This window comes from Pristiophorus japonicus, chromosome 3 (assembly GCF_044704955.1).
Source record: "Pristiophorus japonicus isolate sPriJap1 chromosome 3, sPriJap1.hap1, whole genome shotgun sequence".
NCBI lineage: Eukaryota > Metazoa > Chordata > Chondrichthyes > Pristiophoridae > Pristiophorus > Pristiophorus japonicus.
In genome coordinates, this window is record NC_091979.1 from 204,916,558 (window position 1) to 204,939,344 (window position 22,787).

At 42.1% G+C, this 22,787-nt stretch overlaps 2 protein-coding genes across 2 annotated transcripts in view; both read right to left on the minus strand.

Annotated features, from left to right (window-relative positions):
• Nucleotides 1-985: 985 nt before the first annotated feature.
• On the minus strand, nt 986-15,660 carry vwc2l (von Willebrand factor C domain containing 2 like). The gene is made up of 3 exons (XM_070874913.1): nt 15,211-15,660; nt 14,361-14,490; nt 986-1,137 (listed from the first exon to the last, which is right to left on the minus strand). Exons 1-3 carry the CDS (start codon nt 15,628-15,630, stop codon nt 986-988), a joined length of 702 nt encoding a protein of 233 aa, XP_070731014.1. The 5' UTR covers nt 15,631-15,660.
• A 6,455-nt stretch (nt 15,661-22,115) lies between these two features.
• Nucleotides 22,116-22,787, minus strand: part of LOC139260081 (sperm-associated antigen 16 protein) — a 1,616,547-nt gene continuing 1,615,875 nt past the window's right edge. The window contains exon 16 of the mRNA XM_070876216.1: nt 22,116-22,495. Within this exon, the coding sequence (XP_070732317.1) occupies nt 22,320-22,495 (176 nt within the window). The 3' untranslated portion in view covers nt 22,116-22,319. The remainder of the gene's footprint in view (nt 22,496-22,787) is intronic.

Below are 22,787 nucleotides of genomic sequence, written 5' to 3' on the forward strand. Positions count from 1 at the left end.
CCATTGTTTCATCTGAAGGACGGCAGCTCTAACAGTGCGGCACTTCCTCAGTGGAGTGCCAGCCCTAGATTTTGTGCTCAAGTTCTGGAGAGGGATTTGAACCCACATCCGGAGGAGTGCTACCCACTGAGCCACAACTAACACTACTTACTGGCATGTAAAATATTCACATTGTCACTGATCATGCGCCTTCAATCAAAATGATTTCCAAATGTTTCTCTCTTCCCCCATTACTCAATACTGAAACCTTAACAGTTGTAACAGAGAATCATCTAAATGTTTGCAACCTCGGTATCCTATTTGGATAAAATAAAGGCAACTGAAATGGATTCTGCGGCATGTCACAATTTATATTTAACAAAATAATGTATTTTATAATATATGCTTATTTGCCACACTAAATACAGTTGCGCTATAATTCCACATTGTAAATAGTTTTCATTAGAGTATTCTCATTTACAGTTTCAGGCACAACATTAGTGTATCAGACTATAAAATGAACAGTCTTTACATACGACAACTCCCCTCCGTTAGTCGCCAAGTGAAGATGAAGCAGATAGCGAAGTGCAGAAATAGTCATAGCTGAACTAAGTTCAGAATATCTCAAAGTATCACAGTTTGCCTGCAAACAGCCTCTAATGTTAAGTGCAAACAGGCAGTGGAATCGAGGACTAGGAAAAATCCTTTCGGTGACACAAGAAGCGACTGCAATGAACGTAAAAACCGCAAAACCAAAATATATCGGTAATCAGCAGACAAAACCCTAATTTAATTTTCAACCAAAATGACACCCATAGGTAGAATGAGACGATTGACAATGTAAAAAAATAGTGTTTCACCAAACAGTGTTTGCACTGGGGATCTAGATCTTCCAGTGACTATTGCAATATGTAGAGCTAGGCAATTTTGGGGGGCTATACAGCACTCTATGGTGCTGCTTTGCTGGCAGTTAGTTATAAGTGGAACAGTTGTTGTGTCGCCCAGTTCACAGCCTTTCACATTCACGTTTGACACATGTGGCTTGTCGTTCTGTCTTCCACCAGTCCCCATTCTGAGAGCAGTAGCATATGGTGCAGTCGTCCACTTTCACTTCTTTCCCTGCTGGGATTATTGTAGAACCTGCAAAACAGTTGGGACCTAAAACAAAAAAAAAACAGATGCAACGTGGCACAGAGAATTAGTAACGGGGCACTCAACGTTAAAAACCCCAAAACTGAAGTACAAACAGAAAATGTTTGAGTTGCACAGCAGGTCAGTCAACATCTGTAAAACGTCAGGCTGATGCTTCGGGTACCCGAAATGTCATAGTCTGCCTCTTCTCTTTACAGATGTTCACAGAGCTTATCATCAGGAATTGCTTCTTCCTGCTTGAAGCACTTTAACATTCAAAATGCTTCAGAAAGGTAATAAATATTTCAATATGGATAATGTAATAAAAATAATTACATAGTTTATCTATATAAACTGGTTTTTGCCCTCTAACAATTTAATCTTACATTGATCATCCGACCAAAGATTTAAATTAGCATATTTAATTAAACAGTAATTTGATGGTCTATTAAACTGAAACAGAGATTTTTTTACCCCTCATTAATTTATTAGTTTTTCTGAGTTCATTGAAATATATAGATATCTAAACACTATGGCATGGAGGGAAGTTCACATACAAGTTTTATGTTACAGACACTGATCCAGGTTCGTACTGCTAAAATAGTTAGTGAATCATAGAATCCTACAGCACATTAGGAGGCCATTTGGCCCATTGTGCCTATGCTAGCTCTTTAGTAGAGCTATCCAATTAATCTCACTCCCCTGCTCTTTCCCTACAGCCCTGCAAAGGTTTTCTTTTCAAGTATTTATCCAAATCCCTTTTGAAAGTTACTACTGAATTTGCTTCCACCACCCTTTCAGGCCGTGCTTTCCCGATCACACGCTGCGTAAAAAAAATCATCGTCTCCCTGGCTTTTTTGCCAAGTATCTTAAATATCAAAAAGAGCACTCGTTCTAATACTGACCCATGGGGATACCACTGCACACTTCCCTCCAGCCATGACCAGCCATGATCTTGAATGATGGTGCAGGCTCAAAGGGCCGAATGGCCTACTCCTGCACCTATTTTCTATGTTTCTATGTTTCCAGCCTGAAAAATAACCATTCACTACTACTCTGCTTTCTGTCTCTCAGCCTATTTTGTATCCACGCTGCTACCATCCCTTTAATCCCATGGGCTTCAATAAAAACAATTTGTTTTTAAAAATTAAATGGTTTCAAATATAAAATAGGTGACGTGTTGCATATTTTATTATTGTTGTATATCTGAGGAGGTAGGTCAAACATTCTGTGATCAAGTGAATCTGCTGCAGTGATTTTATGCTACTGTTTAACCTTTACTATTAACAAACCTGATTCCTGGTTCATACACCAGGGAACATAGACTGATAAGTGTTTAATTTTCCACCATCTGATGATTGGAACACAAGGGGGCTCGTGTCAGTTCAGTGAGCTAATTACAGAAACATGGGGGTGTTACAAGTCGTCTGATTTTAGAATTATATATTACAAAAGGAAATGTGGTTGTCCAAAATTAGAGACCATAAATATAAGTTAGTCACTAATGAATCCAATAAGGAATTCAGGAGAAACATCTTTACCCAGAGAGTGGTTAGAATGTGGAACTCACTACCACATGGAGTGGTTAAGATAAATAGCATTGCTGCATTTAAGGGAAAGCTAGATAAACACATGAGGGAGAAAGAAATAGAAGGATATGCTGATAGGATGAGATGAAGTAGGGTGGGAGGTCATGCGTGTGGAGCATAAACATCAGCATGGACCAGTTGGGCTGAATGGCCTGTTTCTGTACTCTACATTCTATGTAATTCTTTTAAATCAAGCTTGAATAACATCACAATTGTTAACCTTCCTGTGTAATCACAGTCGCAAATAGAGCACAGTGTCTGCCTGCACATGATAGAAATTCCCACACCAACTTCAAACAGTACATAATCCAAACAATAATAGTCACCAGAAAGTGATTACGAGGCAGTAATCTAATCTTGGAGTTCAGATGGTACTTCTAAACTGCTCTCTTGCTTTATAATTTCATCTGAACCTGTTGATTAGATTAGAGCCATGTAATTTCTCCCATATATCCATTACTTTCTGTTCAAATGTGCCAGATGCTCTTTTTAACACTATCACTTACAGACTGTAAATATATCACAGTTGCAAATATTATTAAATAGTCCCACCAGTGATGGGGAAGTTGCAGTCATCTTTTCACAGCTATGATAACTCAAGCACCAAGGCGAGTGGTAACGTCTTTCCCAAGGCAGCCTGAAACCTGCTATCTCTGGTGAAATATTGTATTTTGTTTTTAGCTACACAGTTCCTGATAGATCATTAAATGAATTGTGCAGCAATGCACCCTGCTGCTAACTCTTTCCCAGCGATATAGATTGTGTTGGCCATAACATTACTAATTACATCCAAAGAATATCAATAAAAAGATAATTGTGTTATGGATAATGATTGGGATAATTTGCTACAGTGTGTTTTGCTGAAAACAGAGCATTCATGCTCTCCCAGAACCTCAGAACTGGGCCACCCCTTACCTCCCTCAGATCTCCCTTTCTACAAAATGCAGCAAGGTGTCCAGCAATCAGGACTGTCTGGCCTTTTATTTTAATCTCCCCTTTTCCAATTTCCAACTTTGTGGTGCTCTGCAATTTCCTACATTACAACAGTGACTGCACTTCAAAATTACTTCATTGGCTATAAAGCACTTCAGGACGTTCTGAGGTTGTCAAAGGTGCTGTAGAAAATGCAAGTTCTTTTATGGGTGTTGACTCTGGCTTCCCAATAAAAAAGGGTCAATCTACGGCATAGCTTTTCTAAAGATCTGAGGAAGCAACTTCTCCAGTGAGACTACTAGTGCATACACTCAACCTAGCCCGAGCTTTGGACACAGAAATTTATACTCATGTGTGCTACAATCTGCCATAAATACCTCCAACCTAATTAAATTTTAAAAACTATCTGACGGCTTCCACTATTGTTATCTCCTGTTTATACATGGTTTCTTACAAGGCACAGTGTGGATTCATAGCATGAGACTTTTAGAAGAATTTATAAACTTGACATTGGTAATAGGAAAGACATATTTGATTAATTATAACCAATTTCCAGAATGGGATGGATGTAATAGGGTGTCAGCTGTGGCTCAGTGGGTGACACTCCCAGGGGAGTGCTGCACTGAAAGAGATGCCTTCTTTTGGAGAAGACGTTAAACCGAGGCCTCGTCTACTGGACGTCAAAGATCCCATGGCACTATTTCTAAGAACAGCAGGGGAGGTGTCCAGGCCAACATGTATCCCTCAACCAACCTCACTAAAAAAAACAGTTTATTTGGTAAATCATTTTATTCCCGTTTGTGGGATCTTGCTGTGCACAAATTGGCTGCCGCGTTTCCTACATTGCAACAGTGACTATACATCAAAAAGTACTTCATTGGCTGAGGTTCTGAATGGTGCTATATAAATGCAAATATTTTCTCTTTTCCTTTCTTTCCACCCACCATCACTTGAACTGTCGAAGAAGCAATACAATCTACGCTGAACCTAGATTGCAGTGCAGCATATCTGTAAGTTACTGGAGTCTGGATGTCACAAAAGAACTCAAAGTACAAACAGTGCACTATCTATCTTTCCTTGTTGAAATAAAGAATCTGATCAGTGGAGTTTCCTTAAAGGACAATGCACCGAAGCTGTATTTTTCCTGACAGAATGGTCTGCAAGCAGTTAGTTGCACATTAATCCTCAGACTCCTCCTTGTTTCTTCCTCCAACACATATCTGAGTAAAGTAGTGGTAACGTCAGTGGTCTCCAAGACAAATGATGCTGTCACTAAGTTGCCGAGTGTTACTTGGAATATCTTAACATTTGGCAGTAACAATTAGTCACTGGCCCCTTTAATTCTATCTCCATTCACGCTTAGGGACATTGGGCCCAGAATTTGCTATACTGGGGCATCCAACGGCATCTACCATTAGTTAGATTTGCCCCGTACCCTTCGCTAAAAACATTTTTGCTGAAAGTGCGAGCTGATAACGGCGTAGCAAGGGAAACAGGTCATCTGGGACCTGAGTGAACAGGTAAAGCAACAGGGTATCTCATTAACTAATCAGATTGAAGGATTGTGAAATTAACACTGCAAGGACTGAGAAGAAGTGTAAATTAGAGAGGGTGAATTCAAGGTCAAATCAGGTACAGAAAGAGAAATAAATGGAGGGAAAGAAAGATTGGATTAAGAGAGAGAGAGAGAAAATAAACAAAGGAAAAGTAAAAAAGTTACAAAATTTTAAGTGATATTTTTTAAATCTCCAACAAATAAAAGCTGAACAAATGAGACGACACACTTGTAACTGTTACTTTTCAGTGCCAGTGAAGTTGATTGGCAGTAATTAACAAATATCATGTCGTTAAAAGGGTGCTTAAGCTACTAATGACAGGACTTAACTTTCTGTGGCGAGTTCAGGTTGTATCTACCAGCAAATACAGCAACTTGGTGACATTCAATGCATGTCAATGGTGAGGCAGACAGCAAGATGCTGTTTTTACAAAGCGAACGATGGAGCATCGTTACTCGGCCATCAACTTTTAAATATTCACCTCCCCCAAAGTTGCTATACCATTTTTGCATAAATAACAGCATGCACTATTATCCTCACCATTATTTTAAGAGCAAAATCTGGCCTAATGCAATATTCACTGCAATTAACGTCAGTCAGATCTTGGAGCCAACTATGAAGCTTTATAAACAGATTACAGATAAAATTGAAGTGATAAAGCAGGTGGAGAAGGCTCTGGTCTAACTGAAAATGGAGAGCAAAAGTTTAAAAGACCCTTATTTGTGATTGTGCAGCAGATCAAAGGCTGGAATACTTTGGGAGGTGATGTGATGGCCCCAACACAAAGTGAACTACCAATATGAAGGGAAGCAAGCAGAATCCTATCCAGCAAATACTTCAGCTTTCGGAGGAATGGGCCATTGTGATTTGGGTATATTTCAGGATCACTCATACATACCCCCAGCAACAGCCTGTTGGTCACAGAAAGTGCTCCAATGTTTTAAATAAATCCAGAAGTATTAACAAGATGTCTATCCTCACTGTACATTTTAAAAATTATACGCAGCGATTTCTTGTAAAACAAAGGGAAAGGATTACAATATCCCCACAGAGTTATTTTCTAGCTTATCTACATTCCAGGTAATGGGATTTTAAAATCCATTCACCTCACTTAACCCTGTCTTTGTATGCTATTTAACTCCCAGTCACAGTAAATTGATCTGTTCACAAGATGTGACACCAAATGTCGACAGAATGCAGTGCCCCCAAAATCAATGTGAGGGAGACTTTTGATGCCATCTCCTGAAATCCAGTGAGTTAAGGTGCGAGTGTGTTAAATAAATGTGGACAAGTTCGGGACAGCAATCAAGACCATGACTTGCCTTAATCATAGAATCATACAGCACAGAAGGAGGCCATTTGGCCCATTGCACCTGTGCCGACTTGAAGGACTTATCCAATTAGGCCCACTTCCCTGCTTTTTCTCCAGAGCCCTGCAATTTTTTTCCTTATTAAGTAGAGATCCAATTGCCTTTTGAATGTTATTATTGAATCTGCTGCCACCACCTTTTCAGGCAATGCATTCCAGATCACAACAATGTGCTGCGTAAAAAAAAGTTTCCTCATCTTCCCGCTGGTTCTTTTGCCAATTATGTTAAATCTGTGTCCTCTGGTTACCGAACCTCCTGCCACTGGAGGTAAATGGATAGGGAAAACCATTAGCACTGGGCTATAAAATCTAATGTTGGGATGTAGATAATGGGAAATTACCAGTGCAGCGAATGAAGAGGCGCTGTGTGTTTTGCTACTGAAATATTGTATGAGTTTTGCCAGCAGATACAGTCTAATGCAACCAACATTCAAGCAGTGACTTCAACAGCCCATTGCAAAGTTCTGCTCTTTATTAAAATCAGGATTATTGCGTCTTACTGACATGTTGTGCCTTTAACAATTGACATTTGAAATGGAAAGTGTCCTTAGATTGACCGACTACCAATAACATTTAAAAGCACATGCTTTGATTCGATTAAACCCGGAGATATATAGTTCTTACAGTACTGGGTCTCATAAGGTGTGCTAGTTTTAATACTGCATCAATCCCTCTGTGTGTGTGAGAATGTGTGTATATATAGAGCGTGCAATTATATTTGTAAACACTTTTCATAAATACACGCCATTTGTTTCAGAAGCGAAATTTAGCAATTGAGGTAAACCATTGGATTAATATTGGTTACTTCAAACCTAAGCAGAGAAATCAAAATTACCACAAATAAGACTGGAAATGTGTGAACAAAGCACAAGACAATTAATAATAACATTATTTTGAACTGGGAAAAATAATTAATTTTGCCAATCCTACAACAATTCACTTTATTTTTTTAATGTCCCTCTGTATCCATAAGAAGCTCCCACAATAGGCTAATAAAAGTATAGTAGAGATCCTTAAATATCTGCTCTGTTCTGAAGTGCCTCAATCAATGTGTTACTGAGAATATGTGAAATATTTGGATCTTGAATGATGAGCGTTAGCCACAAGTAACTTCAAGAGTAACTTTCAAAGGGAAATTGGATAAATACTTGAAGGGAAAAAAATTACAGGGCTATGGGAAGAGAGCAGGGAAGCGGGACTAATTGGATAGCTGTACCAAAGAACCGGCACTGGCACGATGGGCCGAATGGCCTCCTTCTGTGCAGTATCATGATACTATAATACTAAGTGAAAGTTGGGCTGTGGCAATGCTTAAATGAAATAAACAGATTTGTTACTCCTGCCTTCGAGAGGGCTAATGGTAACAGATGACTGCATTTTTTTTCTCTCAAAAATAATATAACTCCAGAAACAGTCGGCATGGAACTAGATGTTGAATTAGCAAATACTACAGTGTCATTTTTGAAACGGGCTAAAGGCATCTGGTGGAAGATATGGATCACTGCACTTCCTTTTGCCAACCCATTCTTCTGCTAGATACAGTATTGCTATATTGACATTGCCAGTGACACCTCCCATTTAGCTGCCTCTTTTACAAGTTATCAGAGGTTGAGAGGTTTTACCTGTACATATGTTCAGATAGCAACTGGATTTCCAAGTTAAAGCAAGGAGTAGCAAACTCCATTTTCGGATTAACGGGACTAATATAGGGACAGATCAAAATAACGGTGAGGCTAATGATGCTCGCCGTTGTTTATGTGTAAATGGTACAGTAACTTCAGGTGAGGGTTAAATGCGAATATCTAAAAGTTGCTGTCCAAGTTACGCCACTTCACCGTTAGCTTTGCGAAAACGGCATCTCACTATCTGCCTCATCATTGAATGTGGTGAAGTTGCTGTATTTGTACAATAGATACTAACTAAACTCACTGCAGATATTTAGGGCTAATAATTAGCAGTGTAAGTTACTCTTTTAATGACATGTTAAGTGTTAATAGCTCTGGCCAAGCATCCTCTCTGGTACCAAAAATTAACGATCATAAGTGTGGAATCTCATTCCTTCAGCTTGTGAATTGTTTTACGAGAGTTTAAAAATGTCAAATTTTAAATATTATGTTTGTTATTTTTACTTTTCCATTCTGTCTCTTTTTTTCTCGCTCTTAATCCAATCTTTCTTTCCCTTTCTTTATTTCTCTTTCTGTACCTGATTTGACATTGAGTTCACCCACTCTAATTCACCCTCCTTCTTAGCCCTTCTGTTTATTTCCTAATTCTTAAAATCTCATTGGTTATGGAGATATCTTGCTGCTTTCCCTGTTCACTCAAGACCCGGATGACTGTTCCCCTCACTGCGCCATTATCAGCTTGCATTCTTAGCAACTTTGTGGGCAACATTATTTTGAGCTGAAGGGTGCAGGGGCAAGTCGTCAGGAGCAGAAAATTCTGTCCCATTATGTATAATCTTTGATGGGGGAGAGGTTGCATCCCAAAGAATGAGTCTTAACAACAACCCTCCACTGTGAATGGAGTGTTTGCATTGGGCATTTGCAAACCTTAGATCGGATATGATGTTATTGGAGTCAGGTTCAGTCTGGTAACTTCTAATTCATTCAGGTGGCAATTTCATTATTCAGATGGGATTTCTACTTGTAGAGTGCCAGCACCTCTGGGGCAATTTTAACCTAACCCGCCCATTGGGAAACTGACAGATTGGGTACACCGTTGATTTTAAACCTACCCGATTTTACGTCTCCGTTGAAAAGAATAATATAGGGCGGAGTGTAAAACCAGCGTTCCACCCAAGCCCATGTGTTTCCCACCTGTCCAATTAGGTTAAAATTACTTCCAATGTTTATGTTGATAGGTTTAAAGCACGCTCTGCTGACTATAGAAATAATCGAGATCCAAAACAGGGAAAGCCTCTTATTATATAGCAAACCCTCACCAACATTTGGCATACAAATCTAATACAGGCTGAGAAAGGAGTCCAACTTATAATTCCCACAAATACCAAGTACTGTTTGCTAATGCAGGGTTCACCAGTCTTTCATCAAGACTCACCACATCTCTGTTCACATTTCTTGACTGACTTTGACCCAAACTTTTCTACAGACCCAATATTCAACAAAATGATGCAAACTGTACCCAACACAGTGATCCAGTACTATTATCATCTTGGAAGAATAGCCTTCATTGTCACCACATGACAACAAAATGACTTGCATTTATATAGCGCCTTTAATATAATAAAACCTCTCAAGCTGCTTCACAGGAACGCTATCAAACAAAACTTGACATCGAGCCACGGAAGGAGATAATAGGACAGGTGACCAAAAGCTTGGTTAAAGAGGTAGGTTTTTGGGAGGGTCTTAAAGGAGGATGGAGAGGTCAAGAGGCGGAGTGGTTTAGGGAGAGAATCCCAGAGTTCAGGGCCTAGGCAGCTGAAATAATTAAGATTTGATTTTAAACATCATGGAAAAGCGAATACTGCAGTGGCAAAGCGATCATTATTACCAAATGTAATTGCAATGAAATAAGCACAAATAAACAAATACTGTATGGAAAAGATACTGAGGTCAAAGTAGTGACATTACTGCAATGCCAAACAGCAATCGATGCTTCCTGGATTCTTCCCAAACAAGAAGTAAAATAAAGTATGGTGAAATAAAATAATCACAAACTTTACATAGATTCACAATCTATAAATAGAAGGGGACACTGTTCCATTGCATCGTGGGGATTATATGCAGAGATTTGCTGTTCAGATTGTAGTATATCTCCAAATAAGTAAACTGCTTTTAACAGTTTGCATGCATTTTATTTCAAATGCCCAGGGTACATTAATTGGCAAGGTTGCTCACATCTTAGGAACATAGGAACAGGAGGAGACCATTCAGATCCTCGAGTTTGTTCTACCATACAATTAGATCATGGCTGAACTGTATCTTAAATCCATTTACCTGCCTTGGTTCCATATCCATTAATATCCTTACCCAACAAAAATCTATCAATCTCAATTTTGAAATTTTCAGTTGACCTCCAGTCTCAACAGCTTCCTGACTTCACTCCTGAATGGTCTTATTTAATGATGATGGGTCAGCAGAATGCATACTGTACCTGGTTAGTCAATCTCAATACATGTTTTATGCAGTACCCACCGTACACTTTCTGTACTGTTAAATGTGATTATGAACATTGTGGAAGAACTCTTGTGATTGGTTGCTTTTTTTCCCGCTGAGATTGTAAGCAGTGGGTGAACTTTGATTGACTTTGATTGACGGTACAAAACACTCAAAACACTCAAATAGATTGGCTCGAGAATTGTATACTTCAGTGTTGCAGTGGTTTCAAACATCAGCTTCGGTGTACACATACTCTTCCTTTGTGGTCCTATTAAGCAATCAAAAAAACAGAACTCTTTGGGATGTTTATGCCCAAATGGCTGAATGGTCTACTCCTGTTCTTATATTCCTTCCTATGTCCTAATGTTCCTTTCTGTGTCCCAATGTTCCTTCCTATGTCCCAATGTTCATTCCTATGTCCCAATGTTCCTTCCTATGTTTCAATGTTCCTTCCTATGTTTCAATGTTCCTTCCTATGCCCCAATGTTCATTCCTATGCCCCAATGTTCCTTCCTATGTTTCAATGTTCCTTCCTATGTCCCAATGTTCCTTCCTATGTCCCAATGTTCCTTCCTATGTTTCAATGTTCCTTCCTATGTTTCAATGTTCATTCCTATGCCCCAATGTTCCTTCCTATGTCCTAATGTTCCTTCCTATGTTTCAATGTTCCTTCCTATGTCCCAATGTTCCTTCCTATGTCCCAATGTTCCTTCCTATGTCCAAATGTTCATTCCTATGTCCCAAAATTCTTTCCTATGTTCCAATGTTCCTTCCTATACCACAATGTTCCTCCCTATTTTCAATGTTCCTTCCTATGTGCCAATGTTCATTCCTATGTCCCAATGTTCCTTCCTATGTCCCAATGTTCCTTCCTATGTTTCAATATTCCTTCCTATGTCCCAATGTTCCTTCCTATATTTCAATGTTCCTTCCTATGTCCCAATGTTCATTCCCATGTCCCAATGTTCCTTCCTATGTTTCAATGTTCCTTCCTATGCCCCAATGTTCATTCCTATGCCCCAATGTTCCTTCCTATGTTTCAATGTTCCTTCCTATGTCCCAATGTTCCTTCCTATGTCCCAATGTTCCTTCCTATGTTTCAATGTTCCTTCCTATGTTTCAATGTTCATTCCTATGCCCCAATGTTCCTTCCTATGTCCCAATGTTCCTTCCTATGTCCAAATGTTCATTCCTATGTCCCAAAATTCTTTCCTATGTTCCAATGTTCCTTCCTATATCACAATGTTCCTCCCTATTTTCAATGTTCCTTCCTATGTGCCAATGTTCATTCCTATGTCCCAATGTTCCTTCCTATGTCCCAATGTTCCTTCCTATGTTTCAATATTCCTTCCTATGTCCCAATGTTCCTTCCTATATTTCAATGTTCCTTCCTATGTCCCAATGTTCATTCCCATGTCCCAATGTTCCTTCCTATGTTTCAATGTTCCTTCCTATGTTTCAATGTTCCTTCCTATGCCCCAATGTTCATTCCTATGCCCCAATGTTCCTTCCTATGTTTCAATGTTCCTTCCTATGTCCCAATGTTCCTTCTTATGTTTCAATGTTCCTTCCTATGTCCCAATGTTCCTTCCTATGTCCCAATGTTCCTTCCTATGTTTCAATGTTCCTTCCTATGTCCCAATGTTCCTTCCTATGTTTCAATGTTCCTTCCTATGTCCCAATGTTCATTCCCATGTCCCAATGTTCCTTCCTATGTTTCAATGTTCCTTCCTATGTCCCACTGTTCCTTCCTATGTTTCAATGTTCCTTCCTATGTTTCAATGTTCCTTCCTATGCTCCAATGTTCATTCCTATGCCCCGATGTTCCTTCCTATGTCCTAATGTTCCTTCCTATGTTTCAATGTTCCTTCCTATGTCCCAATGTTCATTACTATGCCCCAATGTTCCTTCCTATGTTTCAATGTTCCTTCCTACATCCCAATGTTCCTTCCGATGTCCCAATGTTCCTTCCGATGTCCCAATGTTCCTTCCTATGTCCAAATGTTAATTCCTATGTCCCAAAATTCCTTCCTATGGTCCAATGTTCCTTCCTATATCACAATGTTCCTCCCTATTTTCAATGTTCCTTCCTATGTGCCAATGTTCATTCCTATGTCCCAATGTTCCTTCCTATGTCCCAATGTTCATTCCCATGTCCCAATGTTCCTTCCTATGTTTCAATGTTCCTTCCTATGTCCCAATGTTCCTTCGTATGTTTCAATGTTCCTTCCTATGTCCCAATGTTCATTCCTATGTCACAATGTTCCTTCCTATGTTTCAATGTTCCTTCCTATGTCCCGATGTTCTTTCCTATGTTTCAATGTTCCTTCCTATATCACAATGTTCCTTCCTATGTTTCAATGTTCCTTCCTATTTCAATGTTCCTTCCTATTTTTCAATGTTCCTTCCTGTGTCTTAATGTTCCTTCCTGTGTTTCAATGTTCCTTCCTGTGTTCCTATGTTCCTTCCAAGTTCCAATGTTCCATCCTATGTTCCTTCCTATGTGCCCACGTTCCTTCCTAAATTGTACTGGCCACTTAGAAACATAGAAACATAGAAAAATAAGTGCAGGAGTATGCCATTCAGCCCTTCGAGCCTGCACCACCATTCAATAAGATCATGGCTGATCATCACCTCAGTACCCTTTTCTGCATTCTCTCCATATCCCTTGATCCCTTTAGCTGTAAGGGCCATATCTAACACCCTCGTGAATATATCCAATGAACTGGCATCACCAACTCTCTGCGGTAGAGAATTCCACAGGTTAATAACTCTCTGAGTGAAGAAGTTTCTCCTTATCTCGGTCCTAAATGGCTTACTCTTTATCCTTAGACTGTGTCCCCTGGTTCTGGACTTCCCCAACAGCGGGAACATTCTTCCTGCATCTAACCTGTCCAATCCCATCAGAATTTTATATGTTTCTATGAGATCCCCTTTCATTCTTCTAAACTCCAGTGAATACAGGCCCAGTTGATCCAGTCTCTCCTCATATGTCAGTCCTGCCATCTCGGGAATCAGTCTGGTGAACCTTCGCTGCACTCCCTCAATAGCAAGAACGTCCTTCCTCAGATTAGGAGAGCAAAACTGAACACAATATTCCAGGTGAGGCCTCACCAAGGCCCTGTACAACTGCAGTAAGACCTCCCTGCTCCTATACTCAAATCCTCACGCTATGAAGGCCAACATGCCATTTGCCTTCTTCACAGCCTGCTGTACCTGCATGCCAACTTTCAATGACTGATGTACCATGACACCCAGGTCTCATTGCACTTCCCCTTTTCCTAATCTGCTGCCATTCAGATAATATTCTACCCTTGTGTTTTTGCCACCAAAGTGAATAACCTCACATTTAGTCCTTTATAAATACATAGCTAATCTAGAATCGTCCAGTGGGTTGAAGTTCTCTTTAAACCAAAAGTAAACGATGAAAGAGACCTTATTAGTATTGGTTTGAGACTGGGATGAATTTTTATTCGATTAGTTCTGATTTCCGCTTCCCATCACTCTCACAAATGCAAAAGTCAACTTACTTACAATGCCAAAGTAATCTAATATAAATCCTAGGAAACCTGGGATATTTGGTGCTTATTTTGTAGGGTTGTTTTTTCACATTTCACTCCTGCTGGCTGCAGCACTGGGGGCGGGGATATAAAACAATCTGGCGTGGTTAGCAGTTCCTTACCGTTTTTGCACACCGGGCAGCACTGCTTGGGCTCGTAGACGGGGTTGACGCACTCGGGGACGGCGCAATCGGCGACCACACAGTGCACCTCACTGCTGGCTTCACACCGACACCACTCACAAGGAGACGGCTGAAACAACCACACATGTTTCACTCAATCGTGCAGCCAGCAAGCTCTTCTCGGCAGAGCTGCCTTCAAGCATTACTCGGAAAGACATTTAACATTAACACAGTTAACAGCCCCACACCCACCAAAAAAAATCAGCAGAGAACTCAGCCAGGTGCCTAGCGACCCTCTAAGGCAGTGCAGCTGATAGCACTGCAGTTGACACTGAGTGACTGGGACGCGCTTTAACAGAAATGAATTTAGCTCCTTACTGTTCTGAACGGCGAAGCTGATTCATCGCGTGTTTAATTTGTGTAATGCCATTGTGGAGCTTTAAGAGAATCGATAAATCTTCCGCGTTTCCTCCTTGGTTCAGAAACATGGGAGTGCATTTACAGCACTGCTGATCGCATGAAATATTGAATGCAGGGAGCTTTACAATGTATTAAATTAAAAGTAATGACAGTATTACCCACAAAATCGTTGACATTAAAGTGAGCAAATTTTAAGTATCTCTCTCCCCCCAGAATTAATAAACACAACATGCATTTAAAGACTTCGAAACAGTACTAAAACATGATTTATCTGTGATTCATTGTCAGCCCTCACAATACACCCTCCTATTTGTGAAATCGGCATGTTTGTAGTCAGTCCTGGCTTTATACTCCCCAGGACGGTCGAGGCCAGGTTTTAGTCCAGCCAGGTGTTGAATGATGTGCACAGCTGTGGGTGCAGGGTCCCTACCTTAAATTCTTCCAGCACTTTGTAGGTTTTTGCGCGATATTCACAAAAGTTTTTCACTTCCTTGCATTCGGGGCAGCAGCCGTTGTGCTCGACTTTACTGCACTTGGGGTGGATCTGGGGACATTCGGGCTGCTCACACACCGGCCCGTCCTCGGTGCACACGCACGGGCAGTTGGAGTGGCCCGGGAAAAAGCGCTCGCCCAGTTTGTACACAAAGCCGCTGTCGTCCACGCAGCCTTTGCCTCGGTAGTCGTCGAAGTCCACGTTGTCGCTGTTGCCTGCTGACGGGGTGCTGTCGCCTCCCGTGTCATCGTCCTGGTTGACCGCAGCCGGGGTAACCAGCACCGGGGCCACCAGGAAGAGGACCCACGCTGCTCCAAGCCCGGGAGCCATACTCCACCAGTGCTTGTGCTCGGCCATCAGCTCCTGCTCTGAATGGGGCTGCGGTTGCCCATAGACTCCAGACTGGAAAACACATGGCAAAATAACAACATCCAGTTATACAGTAAAAACAACAATTCTATTGCGCCTTTCACGACCTCAGAGCGTCCCAAAGTGCTTTAGAGCCAATGAAGTACTTTTTTGAAGTGTATGAAATGACTAGATCATCTGAGGGATAAATATTGGCCAGGACCCCAGGGAGACCTCTTCTTCCAAATAGTACTGTGGGATCTTTTAAGTCTATCTGCGGCCTCGGTTTAACGTCCCATCCGTAAGAAGGCATCTCCGACAGTGCAGCATTCCCTCAGTATTGCACTGTCAGTCTCTGGAGTGGGGCTTGAACCCATAACCTTCCAAGCCAGAGGTGAGTGCGCCACCCACTGAGTCACGGCAGAGTCTTGCTCTCAAACACACGTGAAACACAGGGAAATTGCACAAACATTAAACAGGGGTTGTGGAAGGACTCCTTCTGCAAATTTCACGATGCAATATGACAATATATAAAACTTTTTTTTAAGTGCAGACTACAAAAGAAAAAGGACAGAAATCGCCTCTTGTGCTGAGGCCAAGTCTCATTCTCCCCGGGAAAGGAAATTACCTTTTATCTTCCGGATTCAGAGTTACATCAAACTGTGTTGAAAGTGTGAAATGTACAGTCATGCCCAGCGCCTGATTTATAGTATTTCCCTACCATTTATTAGGACCGGGAATGTCAAGTGAATACAGAACGAGGTCACCGGGCGAGTGTGTGAGGCAATTATGTGTAGTATTAGTGATCTGCTCGATGAAATTAACCCTCTATATTCAAACGCTGCCTTCCTCTGAATTGAAAAGGAGATAGAAAACGTGAGTGAAATTGACACCAGTTGCAAGCATGCCGCATTTCCTTCCTGCAACTTCGTGCGGATAAACGGCATCGGGGTTGGCCAACGAATGAAACCACGTATCCCTCACAGTGCACTGCAATGACAAGGTGCAGAAAATAAATCGAGGGTACCTGGTCCGAATCAACTGCAAACGCGATGGCCTCTTGCAGGTGATCTGTGGCCAGTTCACACTTGTTTACGGAGAGCGCATCTTCAATGAAGGCAAAAGGCTCGCTAAACGGTAGCTCCCGAACAGACACATGCTCTTTCAATCACCGAAACATCCGCCACCTTTGTTCGTCCCGGCCAGAAGAGCAGCACCGGGAATAATAAAAGTTGCTCTTTTAGAGATTCGGTGCCAGACGCTCGGTGCCGGGCCAACCCGAAGGAGACGCCGTGTGGAGACTGGCTGCTGTAAATGTGTGCAAGACGGTGCGGGATCCCATCTGAGACTCTAACAGCACCTGCATGTTCGCACCACGCTCCCGGCCCCCTCTGGTTGCAACAGCTCGTTTTGTTCAGGCCTGGTGACCATCACCTTTAAACAAAAGGGAAGGGAGGAAATACACTTTCAGCACCACGGAGAGCGCTCAAAGCAACGCGTTGTTCCAACTGTGTGCTCTCAGGACTCGTCCTGGTGCACCGCTGCCGATATCTTCTATGCAAAGACCAAAGAGACGAGTGGTCGAAAGGGTTCTCTATCAAATGTACCGGGGAACTGCCCCAAAACTGGTGGCTCAGCAAGGCGATATCAATCTGTTATGTCCGACAATTGAAGCATGCCCTCGGGTCTCAGAAATGGTTGAACATGTTCGGCTTTTCTCGCTGCACCACATGTCCATTCGTCTCATTCTCCTCCCCCGGTGGCGTTCCTGCTCTCCAAGCCCAGCTCTCTCGTTTAACTCCGGCTGCACTTGCTTTGCTGGCGGTAGCTTTGATTTATCCAGTCGACTCGGGGTGTTGCTTGCTTGGCTGAGAGTCCTTTAAAAGGTGCATTGGCCAGGCGGTTTCCAGGCATGCAGTACGTCTGCGCTGTCATTAGGCGTCATTGTCAAGCAAGCAACTGCACTTCTCCAACAAAAAAGGGTCCGCTGGATAGCCCAGCCACGCCGTCCCTCGTGCAAAATGTGTACTGGTCAGGGCCATTTCAAATGTAGACGTGCAACACACACAGGGAATATCAACACTTTTCCTTCATTAGTAGGTAACCTTTGGCATTGTTGCCAAATTAAGTTAATTTAAGGGTTAAGTCATGGCAGGAGAGCCCAGTCCCATGTCATGCTCCTCCTGTGCTATGTGGGAACTCAGTGACGCTTCCAGTGTCCCTGGCGACTACATGTGCAGGAAGTGTATCCAGCTGCAGCTCGTGACATACCGCATTGCAGCACTGGAGCTGCGCATGGATTCACTCTGGAGCATCCGCGATGCTGAGGATATCGTGAATAGCATATTTAATGAGTTGGTCATACCGCAGCTAAAGGTTACTCAGGTAGATAGGGAATGGGTGACCATCAGGAAGAGCAGTGGAAGGAAGGTCATGCAAGGGTCCCCTGTGGTCATCTTCCTCCAAAACAGATATACTGCCTTTGGTGCTGTTGGGGGGGATGACTCATCAGGGGAGGGCAGCAGCAGCCAAGCTCATGGCACCATGGGTGGCTCTGCTGCACAGGAGGGCAGGAAGAAGAGTGGGAGAGCTATAGTGGTATTGGATTCTATTGTAAGGGGAATAGATAGACGTTTCTGTGGCCACAATCGAGATTCCAGGATGTTATGTTGCCTCCCTGGTGCAAGGGTCAAGGATGTCTCAGAACGGCTGCAGGACATTTTAGAGGAGGAAGGTGAACAGCCAGTTGTCGTGGTGCATATAGGTACCAACAATATAGGAAAAAAAAGGGATGAGGTCCTGCAAGCTGAATTTAGGGAGCTAGGAGCTAAATTAAAAAGTAGGACTTCAAAAGTAGTAATCTCAGGATTGCTACCAGTGCCACGTGCTAGTCAGAGTAGAAATTACAGGATAGCTAAGATGAATACGTGGCTTGAGGAATGGTGCAAGAGGGAGGGATTCAAATTCCTGGGACATTGGAGCCGGTTCTGGGGGAGGTGGGACCAGTACAAACTGGATGGTCTGCACCTGGGCAGGAGGATGGGAACCTATTCAGGGAGACAGAGGAAAGTAGAATGGGGGCAGAAGCAAAAGATAGAAGGAAGACAAGTAAAAGTGGAGGGCAAAAATCATAAATGGTCACATTACAGCAAAATTCTAAAGACAAAGACAAACCTGAAGGCTCTGTGCCTCAATGCAAGGAATATTCGTAATAAGGTGAATGAATTGACTGCGCAGGCAGCTATTAAAGAATATGATACAATTGACATTACGGAGACATGGCTCCAGAGTGACCAAGGCTGGGAACTCAACATCCAGGGGCATTCAACATTCAGGAAGGATAGACAAAAAGGAAAAGGAGGTGGGGTAGCATTGCTGGTTAAAGTGGAAATTAACGCAATAGTAAGGAAAGACATTAGCTTGGATGATGGTGAGCTGCGGAATACTAAAGGGCAGAAAATACTAGTGGGAGTTGTGTACAGACCACCAAACAGTAGTAGTGAGGTTGGGGACAGCATCAAATAAGAAATTAGGGAAACATGCAATAAAGGTACAGCAGTTATCATCAGTGACTTTCATCTACATATAGGTTGGGCTAACCAAACTGGTAGCAATACGGTGGCAGAGGATTTCCTGGAGTGTATTAGGGATGGTTTTCTAGACCAATATGTACCAACTAGAGGGCTGGCCATCCTAGACTGGGTAATGTATAATGAAAAAGGACTAATTAGCAATCTTGTTGTGCAAGGTTGCTTGGGAAAGTGACCATAATATGGTAGAATTCTTTATTAAGATGGAGAGTGACACAGTTAATTCAGAGACTAGGGTCCTGAACTTAAGGAAAGGTAACTTCGATGGTATGGGACGTGAATTGGCCAGAATAGACTGGCGAATGATACTTAAAGGGTTGACGGTAGATAGGCAATGGCAAATATTTAAGGATCACATGGATGAACTTCAACAATTGTACATCCTGGTCTGGAGTAAAAATAAAATGGGGAAGGTGGCTCAACTGTGGCTAACAAGGGAAATTAAGGATAGTGTTAAATCCAAGGATGAGGCATATAAATTGGCCAGAAAAAGCAGCAAACCTGAGGACTGGGAGAAATTTAGAATTCAGCAGAGGAGGACAAAGGGTTTAATTAGGAGGGGGAAAATAGAGTATGAGAGGAAGCTTGATGGGAACATAAAAACTGACTGCAGAAGCTTCTATAGATATGTGAAGAGAAAAAAGTTTAGTGAAGACAAACGTAGGTCCCTTACAGTCAGAATCAGGTGAACTTATAATGGGGAACAAAGCAATGGCAGACCAATTGAAAAAATACTTTGGTTCTGTTTTCACGAAGGAAGGCACAAATAACCTTCCAGAAATACTCGGGGACAGAGGGTCTAGGGAGAAGGAGGAACTGAAGGAAATCGTTATTAGACAGGAAATGGTGTTAGGGAAATTGATGGGATTGAACGCCGATAAATTCTCAGGGCCTGATAGTCTGCAACCCAGAGTACTTAAGGAAGTGGCCCTAGAAATAGTGGATGTGTTTATGATAATTTTCCAGCAGTCTATCGACTCTGGATCAGTTCCGATGGACTGGAGGGAAGCTAATGTAACACCACTTTTTAAGAAAGGAGGAAGAGAGAAAACGGGGAATTATAGACCGGTTAGCCTGACATCAGTGGTGGGGAAAATGTTGGAATCAATTATTAAAGATGAAATAACAGCGCATTTGGAAAGCAGTGACAGGATCAGTCCAAGTCAGCATGGATTTATGAAAGAGAAATCATGCTTCACAAATCTTCTAGAATTTTTTGAGGATGTAACTAGTAGAGTGGACAAGGGAGAATCAGTTGATGTGGTGTATTTGGACTTTCAAAAGGCTTTTGACAAGGTCCCACAGAAGAGATTGGTGTGCAAAATTAAAGCACATGTATTGGAGGTAAGGTATTGACATGGATAGAGAACTGGTTGGCAGACAGGAAGCAGAAAGTCGGGATAAATGGGTCCTTTTTAGAATGGCAGGCAATGACTAATAGGATGCCACAGGGCTCAGTGCTGGGACCCCAGCTATTTACAATAAACATCAATGATTTAGATGAAGGAATTGAGTGTAATATCTGCAAGTTTGCAGATGACACTAAGCTGGGTGGCGGTGCGAGCTGCGAGGAGGATGCTAAGAGGCTGCAGGGTGCCTTGGACAGGTTAGGTGAGTAGGTAACTGCATTTCAGATGCAGTATAATGTGGATAAATGTGAGGTTATCCACTTTGGGGGCAAAAACGAAGACAGAATATTTTCTGAATGGTGGCAGATTAGGAAAAGGGGAGGTGCAATGAGACCTGGGTGTCATGGTACATCAGTCATTGAAAGTTGCATGCAGGTACAACAGGTGGTGAAGAAGGCAAATGGCATGTTGGCCTTCATAGCTAGGGGATTTGAGTATAGGTGCAGGGAGGTCTTACTGCAGTTATACAGGGCCTTGGTGAGGCCTCACCTGGAATATTGTGTTCAGTTTTGGTCTCCTAATCTGAGGAAGGACGTTCTTGCTATTGAAGGAGTGCAGCGAAGGTTCACCAGACTGATTCCTGGGATAGCAGGACTGACATATGAGGAGAGACTGGATCAACTGGGCCTGTATTCACTGGAGTTTAGAAGGATGAGAGGGGATCTCATAGAAACATATAAAATACTGACAGGACTGGACAGGTTAGATGCAGGAAGAATGTTCCCAATATTGGAGAAGTCCAGAACCAGGGGACACAGTCTAAGGATAAGGGGTAAGCCATTTAGGACCGAGATGAGGAGAAACTTCTTCACTCAGAGTTATTAACCTGTGGAATTCTCTGCCGCAGAGAGTTGTTGATGCCAGTTCATTGAATATATTCAAGAGGGAGTTAGATATGGCCCTTATGGCTAAATAGATCAAGGGGTATGGAGAGAAAAGAGGGAAGGGGTACTGAGGTGATGATCAGCTATGATCCTATTGAATGTTGGTGCAGGCTCGAAGGGGGCGAATGGCCTACTGCTGCACCTATTTTCTATGTTTCTATGTTTCATGGCAGTGTGGACTATTCATCCAACCGAAACAATCCCGTTCCGTGAATTTATTCGCCCCATCGTGCCTGTACTGGCTCTTTGAAAGAGCTAACCCATTAGTCCCACTCCCCTTGCTCTTTCTCCATTGCCCTGCAATTTTCCCCCCTACAATTATTTATCCAATTTCTTTCTGAGAGTTGCTTTGAGTCTGGTTCCACCAACCCTTACAGGTAGTGCAACTTGAAGGATATTACAGGCATATGTGTGACCAGGGAACCCAGCAAACAGGCAGAACTTAGTTGATCTATTTTTTGTGAATGAACTCCTTCCAACTTAAACGGGTTTTCCAAAGTTGCTACATGCTGAGCGGGCCGAATTGCGGATTGGATGAAAAAGATACCACGGCGATATTGAAAGGAACGCCAACGAGACAAAATATTTCCTTGAGATAAACACTTAGCCTATTTAAACAAGCATTTTTATTAAGTAACAAAAGATGAACAAGGCTGATTGATGCACACTGCAGATACAGCGATTAGAAGAACCCACCACCTTATTATCCACATTTTCCACAGAAATAAATTCGATTTGTTACAGTAAGAGTCGAAGGCACTTCCTAAACTCTGAGAGAAATGTAGAATCTATGTTTGCTTGTTGTGGGGTTTGCTTCATGTCCAGAGGCGGACAGTACCGTCCGACCCTCCTGACACCACACATTCGCCCTTGTGCTCAAACAGCACACATTGCACGGCATCTTCGTGTCCTGCTAGGCTATGTAACTGGCCCGAGGGCAGATCTAGTATCTTCACAGTACCATCGTTGCTGGCCATGACCACCAGTTGACCTGGGAAAACAAAACAAAATTAACACGAGAAATGTAGAAACATTAGCTAAATAAAAGTGGCATCACTTTTGGTTGATATTACTGCAGCAGAACGGTGCTATTATTGAGATGTATTCAATCTTTACCGAGAGAACACCAGTTTAACACCAATGGCTTTTAGAAAGACTGCAGGCACCTGCCTGCTTCCCGTCAGCAATGTGCAGCTTCTCGCAAAATAGCTTGTTAAATCATTTGTAATAATGTGTACCCATTAAAAGGTCACACGGTGTTAAGAGTGCCCTGCTGTGGAAAT

What these genes read in the sequence shown, in the direction of transcription:
- vwc2l (XM_070874913.1), bottom strand. Translation starts at nt 15,630, where the DNA reads ATGGCCGAGCACAAGCACTGGTGGAGTATGGCTCCCGGGCTTGGAGCA. An exon ending in AAGTGCTGGAAGAATTTAAG is followed by an intron (nt 14,491 to 15,210) that starts GTAGGGACCCTG and finishes TGGTTGTTTCAG; the next exon opens with CCGTCTCCTTGTGAGTGGTG. An exon ending in CTGCCCGGTGTGCAAAAACG is followed by an intron (nt 1,138 to 14,360) that starts GTAAGGAACTGC and finishes TTTTTGTTTTAG; the next exon opens with GTCCCAACTGTTTTGCAGGT.